Source organism: Canis aureus, chromosome X (genome assembly GCF_053574225.1).
Source record: "Canis aureus isolate CA01 chromosome X, VMU_Caureus_v.1.0, whole genome shotgun sequence".
Lineage (NCBI taxonomy): Eukaryota > Metazoa > Chordata > Mammalia > Carnivora > Canidae > Canis > Canis aureus.
The window spans coordinates 104,721,740-104,741,533 of NC_135649.1; the positions used below are offsets into that span (position 1 = coordinate 104,721,740).

The 19,794-nt window shown below is 38.7% G+C and overlaps 1 protein-coding gene across 9 annotated transcripts in view; it reads right to left on the reverse strand.

The window, feature by feature from the left end:
- Nucleotides 1–19,794, reverse strand: part of ZFX (zinc finger protein X-linked) — a 95,365-nt gene that overhangs the window by 19,555 nt on the left and 56,016 nt on the right. For 7 of the 9 annotated variants that reach the window (XM_077887860.1, XM_077887861.1, XM_077887858.1 and 4 more), the window contains 2 exons: nt 15,219–15,307; nt 11,734–12,303 (listed from right to left, as the gene is read on the reverse strand). In XM_077887860.1, coding sequence (XP_077743986.1) covers nt 11,734–12,303; nt 15,219–15,279 — 631 coding nt within the window. In that variant the 5' untranslated portion in view covers nt 15,280–15,307. Of the gene's footprint in view, nt 1–11,733; nt 12,304–13,899; nt 13,955–15,218; nt 15,308–18,019; nt 18,079–19,794 lie in introns of those variants that run through there. The other 2 variants (XM_077887864.1, XM_077887866.1) reach the window with 2 other exon arrangements.

Consider the following 19,794-nt stretch of genomic DNA (forward strand, 5'->3'; position numbering starts at 1 on the left):
TCAATTTCCCCTGCCCAACTCCCATTATCCCACAAAGTAATCATGGATCTGTTCAAAGGCCAAGCTGTTGGACAATTTTGTCTAGGTCACAAGCAGATAAACAGCAAATATGAGTCACAAGGCTAATCTGAAGCTCCAACTGCTTCTAAGGCTTTTGAGATACAGACTTTTTATCCAATCTTATTTTTGGTGGGGAGAGGGGAAGACAACAATAAATGTGCCTTGAGTGCTTTATTCTTGCTACAAATCTGACATACAGGCTAAACATTAAACCAAAAACTCTTAATTCACTGATTTTAGTGTTTTTTTTTTTTTTTTAAGATTTTATTTACTTATTTGAAAGAGAGAGAACACAGTGGGGAAGAGCAGAGGGAGAGGGAAAAGCAGGCTCCCTGCTGAGCAGGAAGAAGCCCAACATGACCCTGGGATCATGACCTGAGCTGAAGGCAGAAGCTTAACCGACAGAACCACTCAGGCGCCCCAATTTTAGAGTTGATTTCTAAATAAGTTTTGGAGTGCCCACAGTAAAGACAATAACTTCAGATGGATTAACAGGAAACTTTTTGAATTTTATCAAAACAAGCTCAAAGCTTCTTCCATGTCTTCTCTAAGACTTTTCTCACATTTCAGTAACATTCCCAGGAGGATATATATTTTTAAAATTCTAAAATTTTATTCTGTGGTTTACCAAATGGTTAAGAAACAAAACTGACAGAGTACATGTATAAAAATAATGGTAAGATGCATAAACATTCAACAATCTGCCCACAGAACAAAATAAACAAATATTTTACCATGTCTCCTGTGCTAATAGCCCTGAGAATCAATAAACCATTAGATTGTATTAACCCTCAGAGTTTATGCATTAAACATAGAAGTTTGGATTTATTTATTCATTCATTCCCGGAACCACTTTTGGGTGGGAAGCAGAAGGGCAGAGGGAAAGAATCTTAAGCCCTGACATGGTGCTTGATCTCACAACCCTGAGATCATAACCTGAGCAGAAATCTAGTAGGATGCTTAACTGACTGAGCCACCCAGGCCCACCCTTCTCCGCCCACACCCCCTTACACCGAACCATTTTTTATTAGATGTCTACTATGACCAAACATTGTGCTAAACTAGGAACTAACATCAGACCAACTGGTCAGGATACCTCACCTAGGCGGCCAGGGGCATCATGTGGACAGCTGTAGGCAGCAACCTTGTGGACAGATCTTCAGCATGTCCAAACGTGCTCCTCATCTGGTAATGGTCCCGTCATCTGCCCAGCTCCACAAGCCATAAATCAGGAAGAGAGCTTTGAACTCTCCTTCTTCCTCAGGTCTAAATTTAATCCAAATCCTACTTCCTAAATATGTCATGAAGCCGTTTCTGCCAAACTCTACTGATAAAACCTTTTTTTCAAACTGTCATCATCTGTTTCTTACCTGAACTACTAAAATCTCCCATAGTGTATTTTTTGTTTGATTTTACTCTTACCTTGTCTGCTCTCAACATTGCCATGAGGATGATCTTTCCAAACTACCAATCTGTGTTATTTTTTTTTTAAGATTTTATTTATTTATTCATGAGAAACACAGAGAGAGGCAGAGACACAACACAGGCAGAGGGAGAAGCAGGCTCCATGCAGGGAGCCCGACGTGGGACTTGATCCCGGGACCCCAGGATCATACCCTGAGCCAAAGGCAGACGCTCAACCGCTAAGCCACCCAGGCGTCCCTAACTGTGTTATTATTAATCAGCTTACAACCCTTTAACAGCTCCCCTACTTTACAAGGTAAAATAGGCTTCTTAGTGCATTCAAGGGCCTTTACGATTTGGGCCCTGCCTATTTTGTCCTATTTCTCACCATTTCCTCCATTTTCTTCACCAAAGATGTTATTTGCACTCTGAACACTCCAAGATCTTTCACATCTCCTTGCCTTTAAACAGGCCCTTTTCCCTCCTCTCTGCCATTCCTCCTGCCTTAGCCGTCCACTCATCCTTCAAACTGAGTTCGCCTCAAATTGTTTTTTTATTTTTATTTTTTTATTTTTTATTTTTTTCAAATTGTTTTTTTAAAGATGTGACCATGAGATTGTTTCACTTTTTAAAAAATCCTGGTCTTGGGATCCCTGGGTGGCGCAGTGGTTTGGCGCCTGCCTTTGGCCCAGGGCGCGATCCTGGAGACCCGGGATCGAATCCCACATCGGGCTTCCGGTGCATGGAGCCTGCTTCTCCCTCTGCCTCCCTCTGCCTGTGTCTCTGCCTCTCTCTCTTTCTCTCTCTGTGACTATCATAAATAAATAAACATTTAAAAAAAAAAAAAAATCCTGGTCTTGGGGATCCCTGGGTGGCGCAGCGGTTTGGCACCTGCCTTTGGCCCAGGGCGCGATCCTGGAGACCCGGGATCGAATCCCACGTCGGGCTCCTGGTGCATGGAGCCTGCTTCTCCCTCTGCCTGTGTCTCTGCCTCTGTGTGTGTGTGTGTGTGACTATCATAAATAAATAAAAATTAAAAACAAAATCCTGGTCTTTCAGATATATATATACTGAAATACCTATATATGAAGTATGTGTGGAATTTGCTTCAAAACAATATGGGAGGGAAGGAATCGGAGTAGAGATAAAATATAGAGATGAAATATAGGAGTAGAGATGAAATATTCAGTTTCCATTGAACTCTGGTTTGTAATGCTTTCACGGCATGTAGCTCACTCAAGTATACCAAAAATTCCCCCACCATTTCCTCCCTTAGTGCTTCCAAAATACTTTGTATTTCGTTATTTATCTTTTCATAATCAACTATAATGATCTGCTTGTCTTCCCTCCAGGACTGTGGACTCTAAAAAGCCAGAGACTTTCACTGTTTAACAGCTACTTATCGTGGTGGCCAATAAATGTTTTTGAATGAATGAAGACACAAGGAAGTAAACACAGGCAAAAGTAAAAATAATAGTTTATGTGTGATTTCTTCTTCTCATTTAACCATAAATTTGGGGAAAAAAACCTATTCCTTAGGTAGCAAAACAATGGAATAGGGTTTGGAAGCTGTCTGGGTGGCTTCTGCTATAAATTAACTATGAAAATGTTTAAACCCTTAAATTATTTCCTAATACTGCTGAAATTGGGTATTCAGTAACATTGCAAATTTTTTTAAAAAGTTTAAAATAATATTGTAAATTTTAATAATCACTGAATTCTATTTGCTTCCTTCATCCACCACTAAGCACTATTTAAGCCAAACCCTACTACTTTGTAGTATGAGTTTTATACACCTATGTATATAAATACACACACACACACACACACACACACACACGAAGAAAGACAATATGAGAGAGGAAGATAAACACTTTGGAATAAAACACACTTGATTTCACATCCTCAACCTAATGCTAGCTGGATGTGTAACTTTGCTCATGTTATTACTTAAACTGGTCGTGTTACCTAGTATGTAAAGAACAGTGATAACACCAACATTATAAGGTTGCATAAAGAAAATAATATATACAAAGTTCTGGCCCACAGATACTATTTATTGAAGGTTTACTATTACCTATTTTTATTGTTACCAACTTGCTACAAATCTCCAATTAAATAATCTTTCCTGGGATAACAAAGTTAAAAAAAAATGTTTTTTGACGTTGTCCATATTGATTTAACAATCAAACTACAAATATAGTCATAAACATTTTCCCCCTGAAAAATAAGCTTTACTAACAACAAACTTCACCAAACTTAATTCCATCTTCTGATGGAAATGCAAACTGACTCATTAGAAAATAGGTCTGATGAGTGTGAAAGCATTTTGCATGCATTAGCACCTGAGCTCTTCCTTGAAATACTAATTCAAATGGACTTAAATTCTCTAAATGCCACCCGACCAAAAGAGCTTAAATAATCTTAGCTAAGAACCGATCTAATGATTAACATTCAGCTTTTATACAAGCAGTTGCATATTATAGAAAATAGTATTTTGAAATCAACTTTATCTTAGTGAAAATATCCTTAGCCTTAGAATATAAAAACAACTAAATGGATAGAACATAGCTATATTATTACTCCACACTCACTGTCATAAAATACTTTTATTAAAGTTATGGTTCGCACAAAGTAAAATTTCCAATTTTATAATCAATGTGTTAAAATCTGTCATACTTTTATTTAACCAAACTAGTTTAAAGAGTTCTAAGTTTAAATTCTTTGCTATAATGTTTCTTAATTCATGTATTTTAAAACTGCTTAACATAACTGACAGCACATATTTTATTCAAATGTATATTAGAAATGAAGCATCATATAGGTTTACATTAGAAAAGAGACTCTATGGCTAAGTGTTCAGTTTTTGACAGGAAGGATCCCATGTTCCAGAGGCATATTAGTTGTTTCCTTTGATGTTACTATAAAAGATAGACAAACATACCCAAGTATCCTTTTTTCCATAAGAACATTTTATGTTGCCATCACTTATTGTGTTATACCTTTTAAAACTGAATTATGCATTTTCGCCTAGGCTTAAAAATTTAGACTTTAATATTTAGGGTAGTAAATTTTGCAAATTCACTAAGTACTCTGATAGCATAGAACTAGTGTAAGGATAATCAATGAAACGGAGTTAAGAGTCCAAAAAAATAAACTCCTCACATTTATAGTCAATTATTTTCAACAAGAGTGCCAAGAACATCCAATGGGTATAGTTTTTTTTCAACAAATGGTGCTGGGACAACTGAATATCCACATGCCAAAGAATGAAGTTCGCTCCTTATCTACCTCACACCATATATAAAAATAAACTCAAAATGGATCAAAGGCCTAAATATAAGAACCAAAGCTTTATATAAAACTTTAAAAGGAAACACAGGTGTAAATCTTTGTAACCTTGCATGAAGCAACAGTTTCTTCAATAGGACACCAAAGCCACAGCAACAACAAAATATATAAATTGGACTCCAAGATTTAAAACTTTTGAGCATCAAAGGACACTCAGAGAAGTGGAGACTACTGACAGAATGGGAGAAAATATCTGTAAATCATGTATCTGCTAAGGGATTTATCTAGAATATATAAAGAATTCTTTCAACTCAATAATAAAAAGGCAAGTAACTCAATTTAAAAATGGGCAAGGCATCCGAAGAAACATTTCTCCAAAGATCATGTACAAATGGTCAGTAAGCACACGAAAAACCACTTCACATCATTAACCATCAGGGAAATGTAAATCAAAACCACAACAGGATATTGTTTCACATCCACTAGGATAGCTATGATTAAGAAAAAAAAAAAAAAAAAAAAAAAGACAGTATTAACAAGTACTACAAAGGGTATGGAGACACTGGAACTCTCATACACTGCTGGTGGCATTGTAAAATGGTGCAGGCCCTTTGGAAAACAGTCTGGCATTCCTTAAAACATTAAACATAGGAGTTACCATATGACCCAGCAATGCCATATATAAAACATATGTCCACAAAAACTTGAACACAGCCATTAATATCATAGATATATAATAGCTAAAAAGTAGAAACAACTTACAAATGGACTAAAATATATGCCCTGAACACCCAGAAAATGGAATATTCTTCAGGAATAAAAAGGAATGAAGCAATGAAACATGTTGAAAACATTCTCTAAGTGAAAAAAGCCAGTCACACAGATTATGTATTATAGGATTCCACGGATAGGAAATATCCCTAATAGGCAAAGCTATCTAGGCAGAAAGTAGATTAGGGGTTGCTTAGCTCTGCAAGGGACAGGGATGGTTGATGGGGGTGATAGCTAAAGGGTATGAAGTTTCTCCTTGAGGTAACTAAAATTTTCTAAAACTTGATGGTTGCACAAGTTAGTCAATACACTAAAAACCTCTGGACTGCACACTTTCAATGAACAAATGGTATGACAAATGTCACACGCTGTTATGTTCTGTTAAAGCTGTTACCAAAAAGACTAACACTTAAATTGAATCTAGGATTAGAAAGGAATACCTAGCTCCTGCTCATCTTCTAACTTCTAATTAAAAGACATGGAGATGTCAATAAGATCTAAAGAGTAACTTCTTGTTGACCATGTTAATATCAGAGGCACCCTGAGAGTATTTTGCTTCCTGCAGCTGTTGTAAGGCAGTGCCTGACTCATCATCATCAGAGCTTCTCCAACTCTCCCTATTGTACAAACTGATGTTTGACAAAACAGCATCTTGACTCTACAGCTGCAAAGTGAAACTCCAGGAGGCTGAAGACCACTGCAAAGAAATTAGGGATGTCTGGCAGCTGTCTTGGATTAAAGGAGAACTAAAAAACAACTTAGTTAACAAATGGATGACTCAAACATTCCACTTCTCAGAGACTTAGAAAACTCAAGTGCCATAAAGCAGTACCACCATATCTAGCCTAATCAGAACCAAGTGAGAACCAATAGGTTTCTTTCTTTTTTTTTTTTTAATTTTTATTTATTTATGATAGTCACACAGAGAGAGAGAGAGAGGCAGAGACACAGGCAGAGGGAGAAGCAGGCTCCATGCACCGGGAGCCCGACGTGGGACTCGATCCCGGGTCTCCAGGATCGCGCCCTGGGCCAAAGGCAGGCGCCAAACCGCTGCGCCACCCAGGGATCCCTGCCAATAGGTTTCGGTAGGGAATAAATATATTAATACATTCGATGTGGCACAACATCAAAGACTTGTAGCTATAGCCTTCATATATCCAACAAATATTTATTTCACACTTAATAGGCATAGGGTTTGATGGAGAAGATACATCAATGGCTAAGATGTAGTAGATAGTTCCTATTCTCAAGAAACCAACCATCAAATTTAGAAGCAATCTTAACATCTAGACTGCAAAGATGAGATAAAGAGGTCATCCTGGCCTCAAAGGCAGCTCTACTGTGACAAAGAACATTCGTGTCTATATACATTATCAGAACACTATAAAGAATGAAGATTGCTACTTCATCATTTTATTTTATTTTATTTTATTTTTCCATCATCATTTTAAACAAGACCTTTAGAGGGAAGAAATCTGCCAAGACACTAAGACTTTATAAAAGCTGTTTATTAGGCTCTTAGTTCCAATGACTTACTGAAATTTTTGACAAGTATTTCGATGTGTGTTCATGTTCTTTGACTGATGAGGTGATGAATAAATATCACAGGAATTCAGAGATACTACTACCATCTCTCATCATGCTATGTTAAAGTTAAGTGCTAATAATGGCATCTCTGCATTCTCAATCATGGAGAAAATCAGGCCATAGTTCCTCTATACACTTATCACAAAGTCTTTGTCAATTCTAAACTTCTGAAATCAATTTAGGTTTTAAGTTGAAATGTAGCACTGGGAGGCAGAAACAAGAGAAATGGTAATTAATTCTAAAGTATTCAACTGGTGTGATTCCAAACCAGAAGTAAATTAAATTTTTTAACATGACCATACTTTGAAGGGAAAAGGGATGATGGTGTGGAAGGTAGGAAAATGAATGAAGCAGTACCTGCAAAAGGACAAAAGATACTACCAAAACTCCCCATCCCTAAACCCAATTTAAAAGCAATCAGGGGCACCTAGGTACACAGTCGGTTAAACATTCTACTCTTGGTTTCGGCTCAGGTCTTGATCTCAAGATGGTGAGACTGAGCCCCCTGTTGTGCTCTGTGCTCGGCATGAAGTCGGCTTTGGGATTCTCTCTTCCTCTCCCTCTGGCCCTCCCATTATGCTGCTCTCTCTCTCTCTCTCAAAAATAAATAAAGCTTTAAATTTTTTTTTTAAAGCAATCAAACCATTTCATTATAGTAAAATAGGGGGATTAAGTAATAGGTCTGTGTTCTTTGTATTCTTTGAGCTTGGATGTGGCATTCTATTTTATAAGGAAAGGAATGACGCACCTGGGTGGCTCAGTCAGCTTAAGCATCTGCCTTTGGCTCGGGTCCTGATCCCAGGGTCCTGGGCCCTGAGGCCAGCTTCCTGCTCAGCAGGGAGTCTGCTTCTCCCTCTACCCCTAACCCTGCTCTTGTGTTCTCTCTCTCAAATAATAAATAAAATCTTAATTTAAAAAAAATCTAGTATATTATGTCAACCGTTACTAAATCAACTTATAGTGTTTTTTTAATGACATTCTTGGAGGGCTAGACTTCCTAAGAGAGTAATAAAGGCAAGAGACAATATGCAGCTAAAGGTCAAACCAAAGCTATGTATGCATTTTACTCCTCAGCAAACAAGTTTAAGTGAAAAGAGAAGTCAAAGAGAACCAACAGTGCTTTCTCCTAAATATTTCTCCAGATCCTCTTGCTCTCATAAAGCATGATGAACACAGCTTCTTGCTTTCTCCAGCCTTGCCTCTAGGTTGCCTGGTTTTGCAAGAGAAAATCTGGCAGTCTTATTTTAAAATGGTATTTTCATACTGAATGGTGCATCTTACATATAAACTTCAGACTCCGAATCTCAACCAGCCCCTCAATGCAGCTAAATAATCTATCCTGTAAGTTCTTAAGCTTCCTGCCCTGGTTCCTCCCTTTAAGAATAAGGCTTTTCACCTTTTCACCTGTATTCTTCAGCTTTCCACCCAACCTCTGCAGTTCCTTCTATATTGGCAGGTGAATTTGCTGCACAAAGAAAATCACTCTCAACATTTAAAAAAAATTTAAGATTTTATTTTTAAGTAATCTCTATACCCAATGTGGGGCTCGAATTCACAACCCCACGATCAAGAGTCGCATGCTCTATCAACTGACTACACACCAGGCACCCTGCTCCCATCATTCTAAAGCTCCTTTTACTGCCTGTCTTGGACAGGGTACTCACTCTTGCTCTCTAGGCCTCATTGGACAGTCCCCCTCTGCTGCCCTCATTCTCTGCCCCCTTCTCTGGAACTGCTCCATCTGGTAACCTTTCCCTTGTCTTTAGTCTCCATCCAACGGTTTGTGCCTGCACCAATAAGACTATAAATATGCTCAACACACTTTCACTATCCAACCAAACATCAAAAGCTGTACTCTTGCCTCTTTTGTCCCTTCACTGACCAAAATGGCCACTTATAAAAACTGCTTCACCTACTTTACTTCCACCAAACTTCTCAATCCATTATGGTTCATCTCTTCTATTTCTTCTCCATTGGCCCATGCTTTATTCAAACTATTTTAATTAAGATACCAATGATCTCCTAATTGCTCAATTAAACAGTTCCACTCTCTCTACTCAGTGATGACACTTCCAGGAATTCTTTTCATCTTTAGCAGTGTTAAAAAACACTTCTCTAAAGATCTTTCTCAGGGGCGCCTGGGTGGCTCAGTGGTTGAGCATCTGCCTTTGGCTCAGGGCAGGATCCCGGGGTCCTGGGATGGAGTCCTACATCTGGCTCCCTGCAGGGAGCCTGCTTTTCCCTCTGCCTATGTCTCTGCCTCTCTGTCTCTCTCATGAATAAATAAAATCTTTTAAAAAATAAAGATCTTTTTCCTCCTTCTCTTCCTCAAACCCCCTGATTTTCATGGGCTCTTCTACTCCACATACTTATTAAATACCCAAAGGATGCATACTTGACACTCTTATTCTACAAGCACTCTCTGAGGAACCACCACCCACTTCTACATAGGATACTATCTATATTCTCTTGTCCCAAATTTCTTCCTCGAGCCACAACTCTTTCAAAAGCACCGAATTCGTATTATCAACTGCAGAGAAAAAATATCCATCAACTGTCCCCAGCAAGCAACTCAAACTTCTAACAGGTTCTAAATCATATTCTTTCCACCAAATCTCCTCCACTTCGTAGGTAATAGCATGACCAGGCACCCAATCCTCCAGGTAGAAAGCTTAGGGTTGGTCCTCCATGAATTCTTTCTCCCTCAGATCCCCACTCCTATTCTGTTATGAAATCTCATCCATTTTACTTCCTAAAAACTCTCTTGAATCTAGTTTCCCGTTTCTGCCCCCATTCCCATGAAAGTACTTAGGATCTTCTTTATCTCATAAATGAACCATTTCAACTACTCTCTACTACTAGTCTCTCCATCTCTTCTTATTCTGTATTACTACCGAAATCATCTTGCTAAAATAAATTCAAACTTCAAATGGCTACCCTATTTTTCCCTGTCAGACTGGCAAAAACCAAAAAGGAAAGTTAATATCCTGTGTTGGGGGACTCCTGGGTGGCACAGCAGTTGAGCGTCTGCCTTTGGCTCAGGGATTGATCCCAGGGTTTAGAGATCGAGTCCCGCATTGGGCTCCCTGCATGGAGACTGCTTCTCCCTCTGCCTGTGTCTCTGCCTCTCTATGTCTCTTATGAATAAATAAATAAAATCTTAAAAAAAAAATACCCTGTGTTGGTCAGTTGTGGACGGAAATGGATCTTCTCATAAACTTGGTGCGGGAGTTATCATTAGGCAAAATATTGAGGCAATATCACCAGAGTTATAAATGTGTATACCCTTTGATCCAGCAATTCTATTTCAAGAAATTTGTTCTAATCAATTAACCAGAAAGTACACAAAGATATACAAGTACATCCTAAAGTTCCCATCATTCCCAGCAAAGGCCAGGACTTTTTTTTAACATACTAATACAATTTGCCTGGAATGCTCCCTCCCAACTCATGCCCCTCTTCACCTGGTAAAACTAGTACTCATTCTTCAGTACAAAGGTCAGCAACTCCATCTTGTCTCCACAGCAACTTGGTCACACCTCGGTATTTCAGTGCAACCTATCTTTATCTCCTGCAGTGAACTGTAAGCTCTCTACAGACAATGGTTTTCTGTATCTTTTTATCACTTATCCATATCTGCACTACTTAGAACAATGTCTAACACAGAGTAGGGAGCCCAAACACATGCGTTGAACGAAGGCGTTTTCTTCCTCTTCACATAAAGAATTCTTGGATTTCCAAAATCTGGAACTTTTAAAAGGTATTTCCTAAAATGCTGGTGGACTCCAATATATGCTATGTGAAATTCCTGTATTATAATAGATATTCAAGCAAACCAAATAGTCTTGTGGTTTTAGGTAAGCAAATAGTCTGAGTCTTTGTTTGAAGTTTAGTTCTTAAAGGCACAAGAATCCCCATACTGGGTCAGCACTGTGGTCTATCCAATTGAGGATTTTATCTCTGAAAGTGGCATCAAGAAATATGTTGTAAGAAGACACAGCTATCCTTCCAGACGTTAAGTTAAAAATGTACAAGTGTGTTCCAAAACATCTTACTTTTCTTCCATACCCTACTATGAGTCCATCATACTTGAAATCATGTTTTGGAATCATTCAATGTTTCAACACTATGCCAGAGCTCTTTTCCATGCTATCTGATATATAAATGGCATTTTACATGTAAGTAGAGTACACAGGTAGTAAATAAGTTAGCACTGTACATCCATTTACGAGAACATAAGTAGTTTGGTTATACATTTTTTTCTAGGTTGAACTCCTTTTTAAGAGGATTCCTAATTCTAATAGAGGCTCATAACAGCCTAATCACATCCTTCATGATTTCAGAAAGTTCAGTTCTACTCCTTTACATCTTTGTCTTTCTAGACTGAAGAAATCTCATCTTTCTAGTGTGTCCTTATAGAGAAACGACTCTTTACTCTGCACCATTTCACTTCTCTTAATTTTGAGTAATCTTACAGGTTCCAAACTGAAACAACAATGCAGGTAGGTCTATGAAATTTAGTTTAATTTTATAGAAGTCAAGAAAATTTCACCCCTGATGTAAGTTAGGAAATACAGCCTTCAAAAATACCTTTGACAATCACTGTACCCCAAGACTTACAGGAAATCATAAGGTAGTCCTCACAGTTGCTTTTGTCATCATCTTGCTGGTCCACAGGGATTCCATTGGCATCTATGACTGCTTCAGAGGCACAATCTGCTACCAATACTTCTTCTGAAACGACATCTGTTGTGAGAGGATCGGTGACGATTTCTGCTTCTACTACACTGTCATGAACCACGTGTTCGACATGTCCAACATCAGACACATGTATAGATTCACTCGTCAAGACGTGTTCTGGCATAGACATTGAGGCTGAAGTAATGTCGGAAGCTAAAACATCATCTGGGACTGTGCAATGTGCTAAAGAAACTTCTTCAGTTACATCTGAGTCCAGCACTTGCTCAGGAATGATGACCGTTTCAGATACATCTGCTTCTTCCATGATATCGGGGCACTGAACATCTTCTATAACAACATCCTCAATTACATCCTGGATTACAACTGAGTCTGGGTCATCAGGAACAAAGTTATGCACAGTTATGTCTGAATCCACAACATCTGAAACAAAAACAGTTTCTTGTACTTCCACAACAATTTGATCACCGTCCATGTGTGTAGCATCAGCTCCTTAAAAGAAAAAAAAATTAAAATCACAAATTTCGGTTAGATGTGCATGACTACCTCAAATAATATAAATGTTATTTAATTCCTACCAGTAAAACAGACTGGCTCCTCAGTTTTCTTAAACATTAAGACAGATTAAAGAAGAGGGAATCTATTTTTGAATCATATCAGAAACAAAAATTTTTACTACAAGAACTTTTATTCTCATTCCAAATCAAGTGATAGGTATGGAAATACAGAAAAACAAAGCAACTGAGCCAGTCTCTCTCTCTCTCTCTCACACACACACACACACACACATCATGAAAGTAAAATTTCAGGCTCACTAAAGTTAAACCTATATGCATAGGGATGATCATAAAAATAAGTAACTCAAGTTCAGGTGACAAATATGCCATTTTTCTTCATTATATGTGTTTTCATTTGTTTCCTTCTTGCTCCATCTCTTTCTCAACTCATACTTTTTCTTCTTTCCAGCTCTCACATGTATCTCTTTTACTTCCCTTCCATTTATACCCCTTTTTTCCCCTTTGTTCTAGAACAGTATCACACCAATATCCTCCATTTATGACTATGGAAATTTAGAAATTATCCTCTGAATGTAGGATATAAAACGATCGGGGCATAAATGAAAAGAGGGCCACAGTTACAGAGAAAAGACAACCGGCTAAGGAGTCTCTGTGGATAGATGAGATGCCTAAACTGCAGCTGCTCCGGGGCGGTAGAGGCCAAGGTTAGCTGGAATGGGGCCTGCCCTGACTTCACCAGGGTATTCCATCTCCATCCAGCCTCCTCCTGTCCCCCCATATCCCAAATCCCCAGGCTGCTCTTCAGAATATAAGAAACCTTACTTTAGTGCACTCTGCAGTTAAGGAATAAAGGTAGAGGGTTGAATCAATTGAAGCCCCATTGAGATTAAATGACTTCACCAAGATCACACAATTTGCACAGATTATGGTGCTCTGTAAATATTAATCTGAATGAATGTCACAAATAGGAATCAAAATCAAATACCCTTGCCAAAAATAGAAGATAAAAGAAAACAAATCCAGTATCTTGGATCTTGATCTAGAAAAAAGAAAGTTTTATAGAAGTCTTAACTGAAAACGCTATTCTGTTGAATAGTGCTTCTGGACATAACTCAAATCAGGCTGAGTCCAAGCAGCTGCCTAACTCAATGACTGTGTCACTGGCCAGGTCCTCAGAGACATATGGCTTTGTTTAACAAACACAAATGACCAGCAAGGGCCAAAATTTCATTTAAAGTACAGGAATTCTTATAGCCAGTTAATATCCATTTTAATTACATCTAGAAATAATAAAGAATATGTTCGCTTTAATTTCTAGGGAACTTCCACAAAATGCTTTATACTCCTTTGTTTTCCATATTCTCAATATTAACATCAGCAACAGATCATTATAATCTCCATTTTGTAGACATAAAGATGAAAGCATTTGGTGGCAAGAAGACTAGTTACAAAATCTAAGAGAGTACCATTCAGACACTTATTCGTTTTGTGACCTTGGGCAAGTCATTTAACCTCTGAGTTTCAGTTTCCTCATCAGTAAAATGAGGACAGTAGTATCTGCCATGCGTACCTCACAGGACTGTTGTGATGATCAAATGGGAATGTATGGGAAGTGTTCTGAAAAACTGTAATGAGAGGTTTCATTATTATTAGGACAAGAAAATGGAGGCCCTGACAGATTAAGTGACTTGCTCAAAGATAAACAAACACCATAAGTGTTAACAATCAGGGCTAAAATCCAGTAAACCTTCAATCCACCACTTAGTCCATAACCCAGGCTCACTTGTGGCAAGATTAAGCTAGTAAATAGTGCGCGTTCTTCTCCAAAGAGCTTAGTCTTTCAAGCACGTTAATTATACTCCATGTTGTAATGAAGAGAGAATTATACCTTTCTTTGCATTTATTATTATCAAACTGAAGTTACCAAATGTAAACTAAAAGACTATTCCAAGTTGTTAAGAAAAATACATATACCCCGCTGGATTTAGAGATTGAAGAAAAAGTTAAAATTTTAAATCATCAATATTTTATTTCCTGATAAAGCTAATTATTATTTCTTTAATATACTGCAAGATCATTTCAAGTCCAATGGAAAATAGTCAAAGTTTTATTTGTAAGGGTAGCTAGCTAATGTGACAAAAAAAAATTTTACATTATTAAGCCTAGCATAACTTTCATCATCACTTTATAATGTTAGACAACTGGAATCATAGATAATCTGAAATTACGAATACATTTTTTTCTATTTTTAGAACTTCATGAATTTAATAGTCTTGGTAGTTTGGAGAGTGAGGTCAGACTCCATCTTCCTGAAGCAGAGGGCTCCTTTTGTCACCTTGTGAGAGACAGGGTTTTAAGAGTAGGATGGGGTCAGAATGTGGAGGGCCTGAGTTTATACTTTACCTGTTGGGTAATGGAAACCAGAGACATGACACGATCCACATGAAAGTTTACAATCAGTATTCTAACTGGCAGGCTGGACAAAAGAGACTAAGGGTAAGGAAAAGAATTTAAAAGTAACCACAGACTAAGAATGAGATGACAGAGCCTGTCTATGGGAGAGGCAGTAGAATGAAGAGTTATAAGCAAGAACATTTTCAAAGGGAGAAGTAACAGGACTTAGTGCTATAAGTGGGTAAGATGAGAAGAACTGGAGAACACTGGTGTTTTGATACTCCTGCTGTTAAGGAGAAAAATGTGAATGTTGGCTGTGAGGGTAACACATTTTTGAGGATGGGAATAATAATATGCCCCCTTTAACAAATGTAGGCTTGACAGGATAAAAGATACCTAAGTGTGAGTATCAACATGAGTGTCTAGCAATTCGTCCACTTGATAGCCAACTTCCAAGTTTGGTAGTTTTGGGAAGCAGAACGACCCAAGTTATACCTGTTGCATCAAAAAATGAGTTTGGCTCTTGTGGTTGTAATTCAAGTCCATCTTCATCCATGGCCTTTAATTCTCATCAGTCACAGCTCCTAAATCAGAAAAACACATAAACCAAACATTACTTTCATATCATGTACTAAAAATCTCATCATATTTACATTTCTGAAACACTCAAAATTATGTGACAGATGAACACCTATCAAAAATTTATCTAAAATGAAAGAGAACTTAACTGATGTCCAGTGATATATGGGCAACTGTATGACAAGGCAAGGCAGATAAATAAGTCAGCTGTGCCTAGCTTTTTAATTAAGATACTGCTTTCACACACTGGGTATACACATATTGATGAATTTTTTAAAGATTTATTTACTTCAGAGAGAGAGAATGCAGATCAAGGGTGGGCAGAGAGAGAATCTCAAGCAGACTCCCCACTGAGCATGGAGCCCAAGTTCAATCTTACAACCTGAGATCATGACCTGAGCTGAAATCAGGAGTCGGACACTCCCATCAACTGTGTCACTTAGGTGCCCCACACCTTGAATTTTGACACAGGTATAAACCCATATAATCACTACACTACCCAGATCAGGATCTAGAACGTTTCCAGCACCCTAGCACTCTTGTCTCCTTTCAGTCTATATAACACATATTCCCAGAAGGGTAGCCAGTTTTATTAAAGTTCAATTTAAACACACTCTATAGCTTACTAGGGGGAAATCTCTGCATGATTTTCCTATCACTTCTCTAAATTTAGATAGTCTGCTATCTTTCATCCAATACATTGAACTGTAAAAATTCAAAATGCATAACTGTAGTAAACACCCTTTGGGAATTCTGCCTAACTTATATTGACTTCCCTTAACTGACCCTCTAATCTAGAGAAGTCAGTTCCCACCGTGTATGTATGCTCTCCTGGCCACAGCTGACTGGCAGTAGGTATAAAGTAAAAATAAGTTCATCTGTGAGCATAACAAAATCAAAGTCCTATCCCTGAGAATCAGAAACCAGGAGCAAGGATCACTCTTCTCCCCACCACTACTGCCCTTGGTTTTAACACAGAAGATGAGGATGGCCATTTTCCAACTTCAGGTTAGACTCGGGAGATAAAGTTTACAAATAAAAAATAAAAAGAAATGGGATCCCTGGGTGGCGCAGCGGTTTAGCGCCTGCCTTTGGCCTAGGGCGCGATCCTGGAGACCCGGGATCGAATCCCATGTTGGGCTCCTGGTGCATGGAGCCTGCTTCTCCCTCTGCCTATGTCTCTGCCTCTCTCTCTCTCTCTCTCTCTCTCTCTCTCCCTGTGACTATCATAAATAAATAAAAATTTAAAAAAAAAACAAAAAAAAAAATAAAAAAATAAAAAAATAAAAAGAATCCAGTGAATGTCCAGAGAAACAAAGTAGAGGGAACAGGGAGGGTAAGGTTTACTAATAGCTTTTTAGCTCCTGGCTCCAGACCTTTCTGAAGTCCAGCTCCAGAACCTTGTTGCCCTGGATTTTTTTCAAGACATCCCAATGACCTTAAAGCTCCCTTTTCTACTTAAGCCCAAACTTACGAAAACAAAAAAAAAACCTTGGAGGCTAGGTTGCTCAGTGGGTTAGGCGGCTGACTCTTGGTTTCTGCTCAGGTCATGATCTTGGGGTCCTGGCATCGAGCCCCACATTGAACTCCTCTGCACTCAGCAGACAGTCTGCTTGAGGATTCTCTCTTTCTCTCTCTCCCCCTTTGTTCCTCCCCTTGCTCGCACGCATGAGCTCTAAAATAAATAAATCTTTAAAAAACAAACCAACAAAAAACTTAACCAATTAAATAATACACTAATACTAATCAGGGATTGTGGTTTACTTTTGTTCTAAATACTGCATAAGCCATTTCCCTCGTTGGTTTCCTTATTTCTCTCTCTTTCTAATCCAGCCTAAATGGTACAATTAGATGCATCTCTCTTTAACTTTTATCATTTTTCACTGATGATGTAAGTGCTGAATGCTTACTAAAATTTCAAATAATAGAAAGTGTCACTTTTTTTTTTTTTTAGTGTATTATTTTAGTAATCTCTACCAACATGGAGCTCAAACTCAGTCCCAAGCTCCACTGACTGAGCCAGCCAGGTGCCCCAAGAGTCATTTTTCTAAAGCATCAGCTAGATGATGTCATTCTTCTGTTAAAAAATATCTAATGGCTCCCTGCTGCTTCCAAATAAAGTTCACACTCCTGCCATCTTCTAAATTCCGGCCCCAAACTATCTTTCCATCATTATCTCCCCTAACTTCCCTTCAAGAATCTTCCCCAACCACCACATGTACACACTTCAGCCAAACAAAAACATCCCATGTCCCCTGATAAGACCCCAGCTCTACACTGAGCTCAGGATTTCTTCTACCTGGAACACCTTTCCCTTATCATCTCTGCTTGGACCTTTTCCTCAAGTCCCCTTCCCTACAAAAAAAGAAAAAGCTGCAAATAGTTTCTCCTTCCTCTGAATTTCTACAGCACTTTTATCCTTTTTCTGATTTTACTTGTTTGCAATATTTATGTATATAGGTCTTATTTTTAGATACTAAACTTACATACAAATACTTCTTAGATACCCATGAAAAACTTGAACATTAATGTAATAAATAGATTTTCAACATGTCATCTCTGAGACATATTCTTTTCATTTTCAAGGAAGGACATGTTTCATGTTATTTATTCAAACTGCTTCAAATTAAAAGAAACAACAAAAAGATTTTCAGCTATGGAAAATGGAAAGCATACATGCTCTAAGTTGTCAACTGTTCTCTCCCCATTAAAATCACCTCTGGCCAGGGGCACCTGGGTGGTTCAGTCAGTTAAGTGTCTGTCTTCGGCTCAGGTCATGATCCCAGGGTCCTGAGACTGGGGCTCCTTGATCCTCTCCCTCTGCCTGCAGTTCCCTCTGCTTGTGCTCTCTCTCAATGATTGATTGATTGATAGATAAATAAATCTTTTAAAAAATAAGTAAAATAAAATCACCTTTGGCCATGATTCTTTCTTGTCTCACCTCTTTAAAAGTGTAATTACAAAATGATAATAGTAAATGAATCTTCTAACCATAATGCCACAGCACTATTTGAAATTAAGCCAATTAGGAGGGCAATAAATAGGTTCGTTAATGTATTAAGGCTCTCTCTCTCCAATTTCCCTACATAACCCCAATCCCATCAGCTCTAAGAATTCTCAACCTGCACACTAAACTCCTTTGCTAGGTATTCTTCCTCCTTGGCTTTTCTACTAGAGTTTGACAATCAATCCCCCGGATCCTAAAACTCTCTCCTTCCCTCATTTCTCACCTTCCCAACTGTGGGTTACTCTGTCTTCCCACTCCTTACTGCAGCCCAGGGAAGTACACTCAGCCCTCTTCTCTTCTGCTTTTTATTCCACAGTTTCAACTACCATTTACACAAAGATGAGTCCCCAAATCCACATACTCAGGGGTAGCACCTAACGCTTCCATCAGACTGCCTGTGGAATATTTTCATCAGAATAGAACTCTGCTTTCTCCTGACATGACCACTATGGCCTTTTCCTTCTTCCCTGCTTAAATTCACTCAGGTTGTCAGACCTTCTTCATTTCTTCTCCACAACCTCTCAGGAATCTGTCCCTCTCTTCATATTTCCACCGTCACCACTCACTCTCAGCTTCCTCTTTCCTGATCTCCCCCCTCCGCCGCCCAGGGGATGAAAACAGCCTCTCCACTGGCTCTTCTGCTCCTTGCTGCCATTCCCACAACAAATGACAAGGAAGCCTGTTACTAGTGAGGGCTGGGGCCAAGCACTGAGGAGGCATTCCTGCAATCTGCCACACACTGATTCCTTGAAGCACCACTTTGTTCATGGCCCAACTCCCTTGCTCAGAAAGCTTGTAGTTCCCCAATATGCAAGGTGCTCTAAAATATTAACCCCAGCTACCACAACAGACTTATTTGCTGTTATTCCCACTATTTTACATCCTATCCATTTATTTTCTAACAGATATTCTGGCCCAAATGGAGAGTATCCACTCATGTTATTTTGACTTGGGTGAGCAGTAGTTATTAAACAGTTTTGACTGATTATTTTTCATTCTATCCTGTCCCCATAAAAACTTAAATCAGGAAAAAACATACGTTGTACTTGCAAGCAGAGGTGACCATCCTTCAACTTTGTAACCCTTGTGGGGTTAGAAGTAATTCTGACAAGCAGAATGAAACCAATGTTCTTAAAACAAAAGCTACTTAGAAGAGTTCTCTGGATTGCCATTAAGTAAGAGTGGGGAATGCACACTAATAACTAACTGCAATTGCCCCTGTCTTTGCTGCAAGAACCAAGCACAGAGATCAGCTGAATGTGGAGACAAATAAGCAGAATGGTTCAGAGAACCGAGACTCTAATAGTGTGGATGAACACATCCTAACGTTTTGTCCGATTACCAAATGTCCTCAAAAATACTTCTGGGGGATCCCTGGGTGGCACAGCGGTTTGGCGCCTGCCTTTGGCCCGGGGCGCGATCCTGGAGACCCGGGATCGAATCCCACGTCGGGCTCCCGGTGCATGGAGCCTGCTTCTCCCTCTG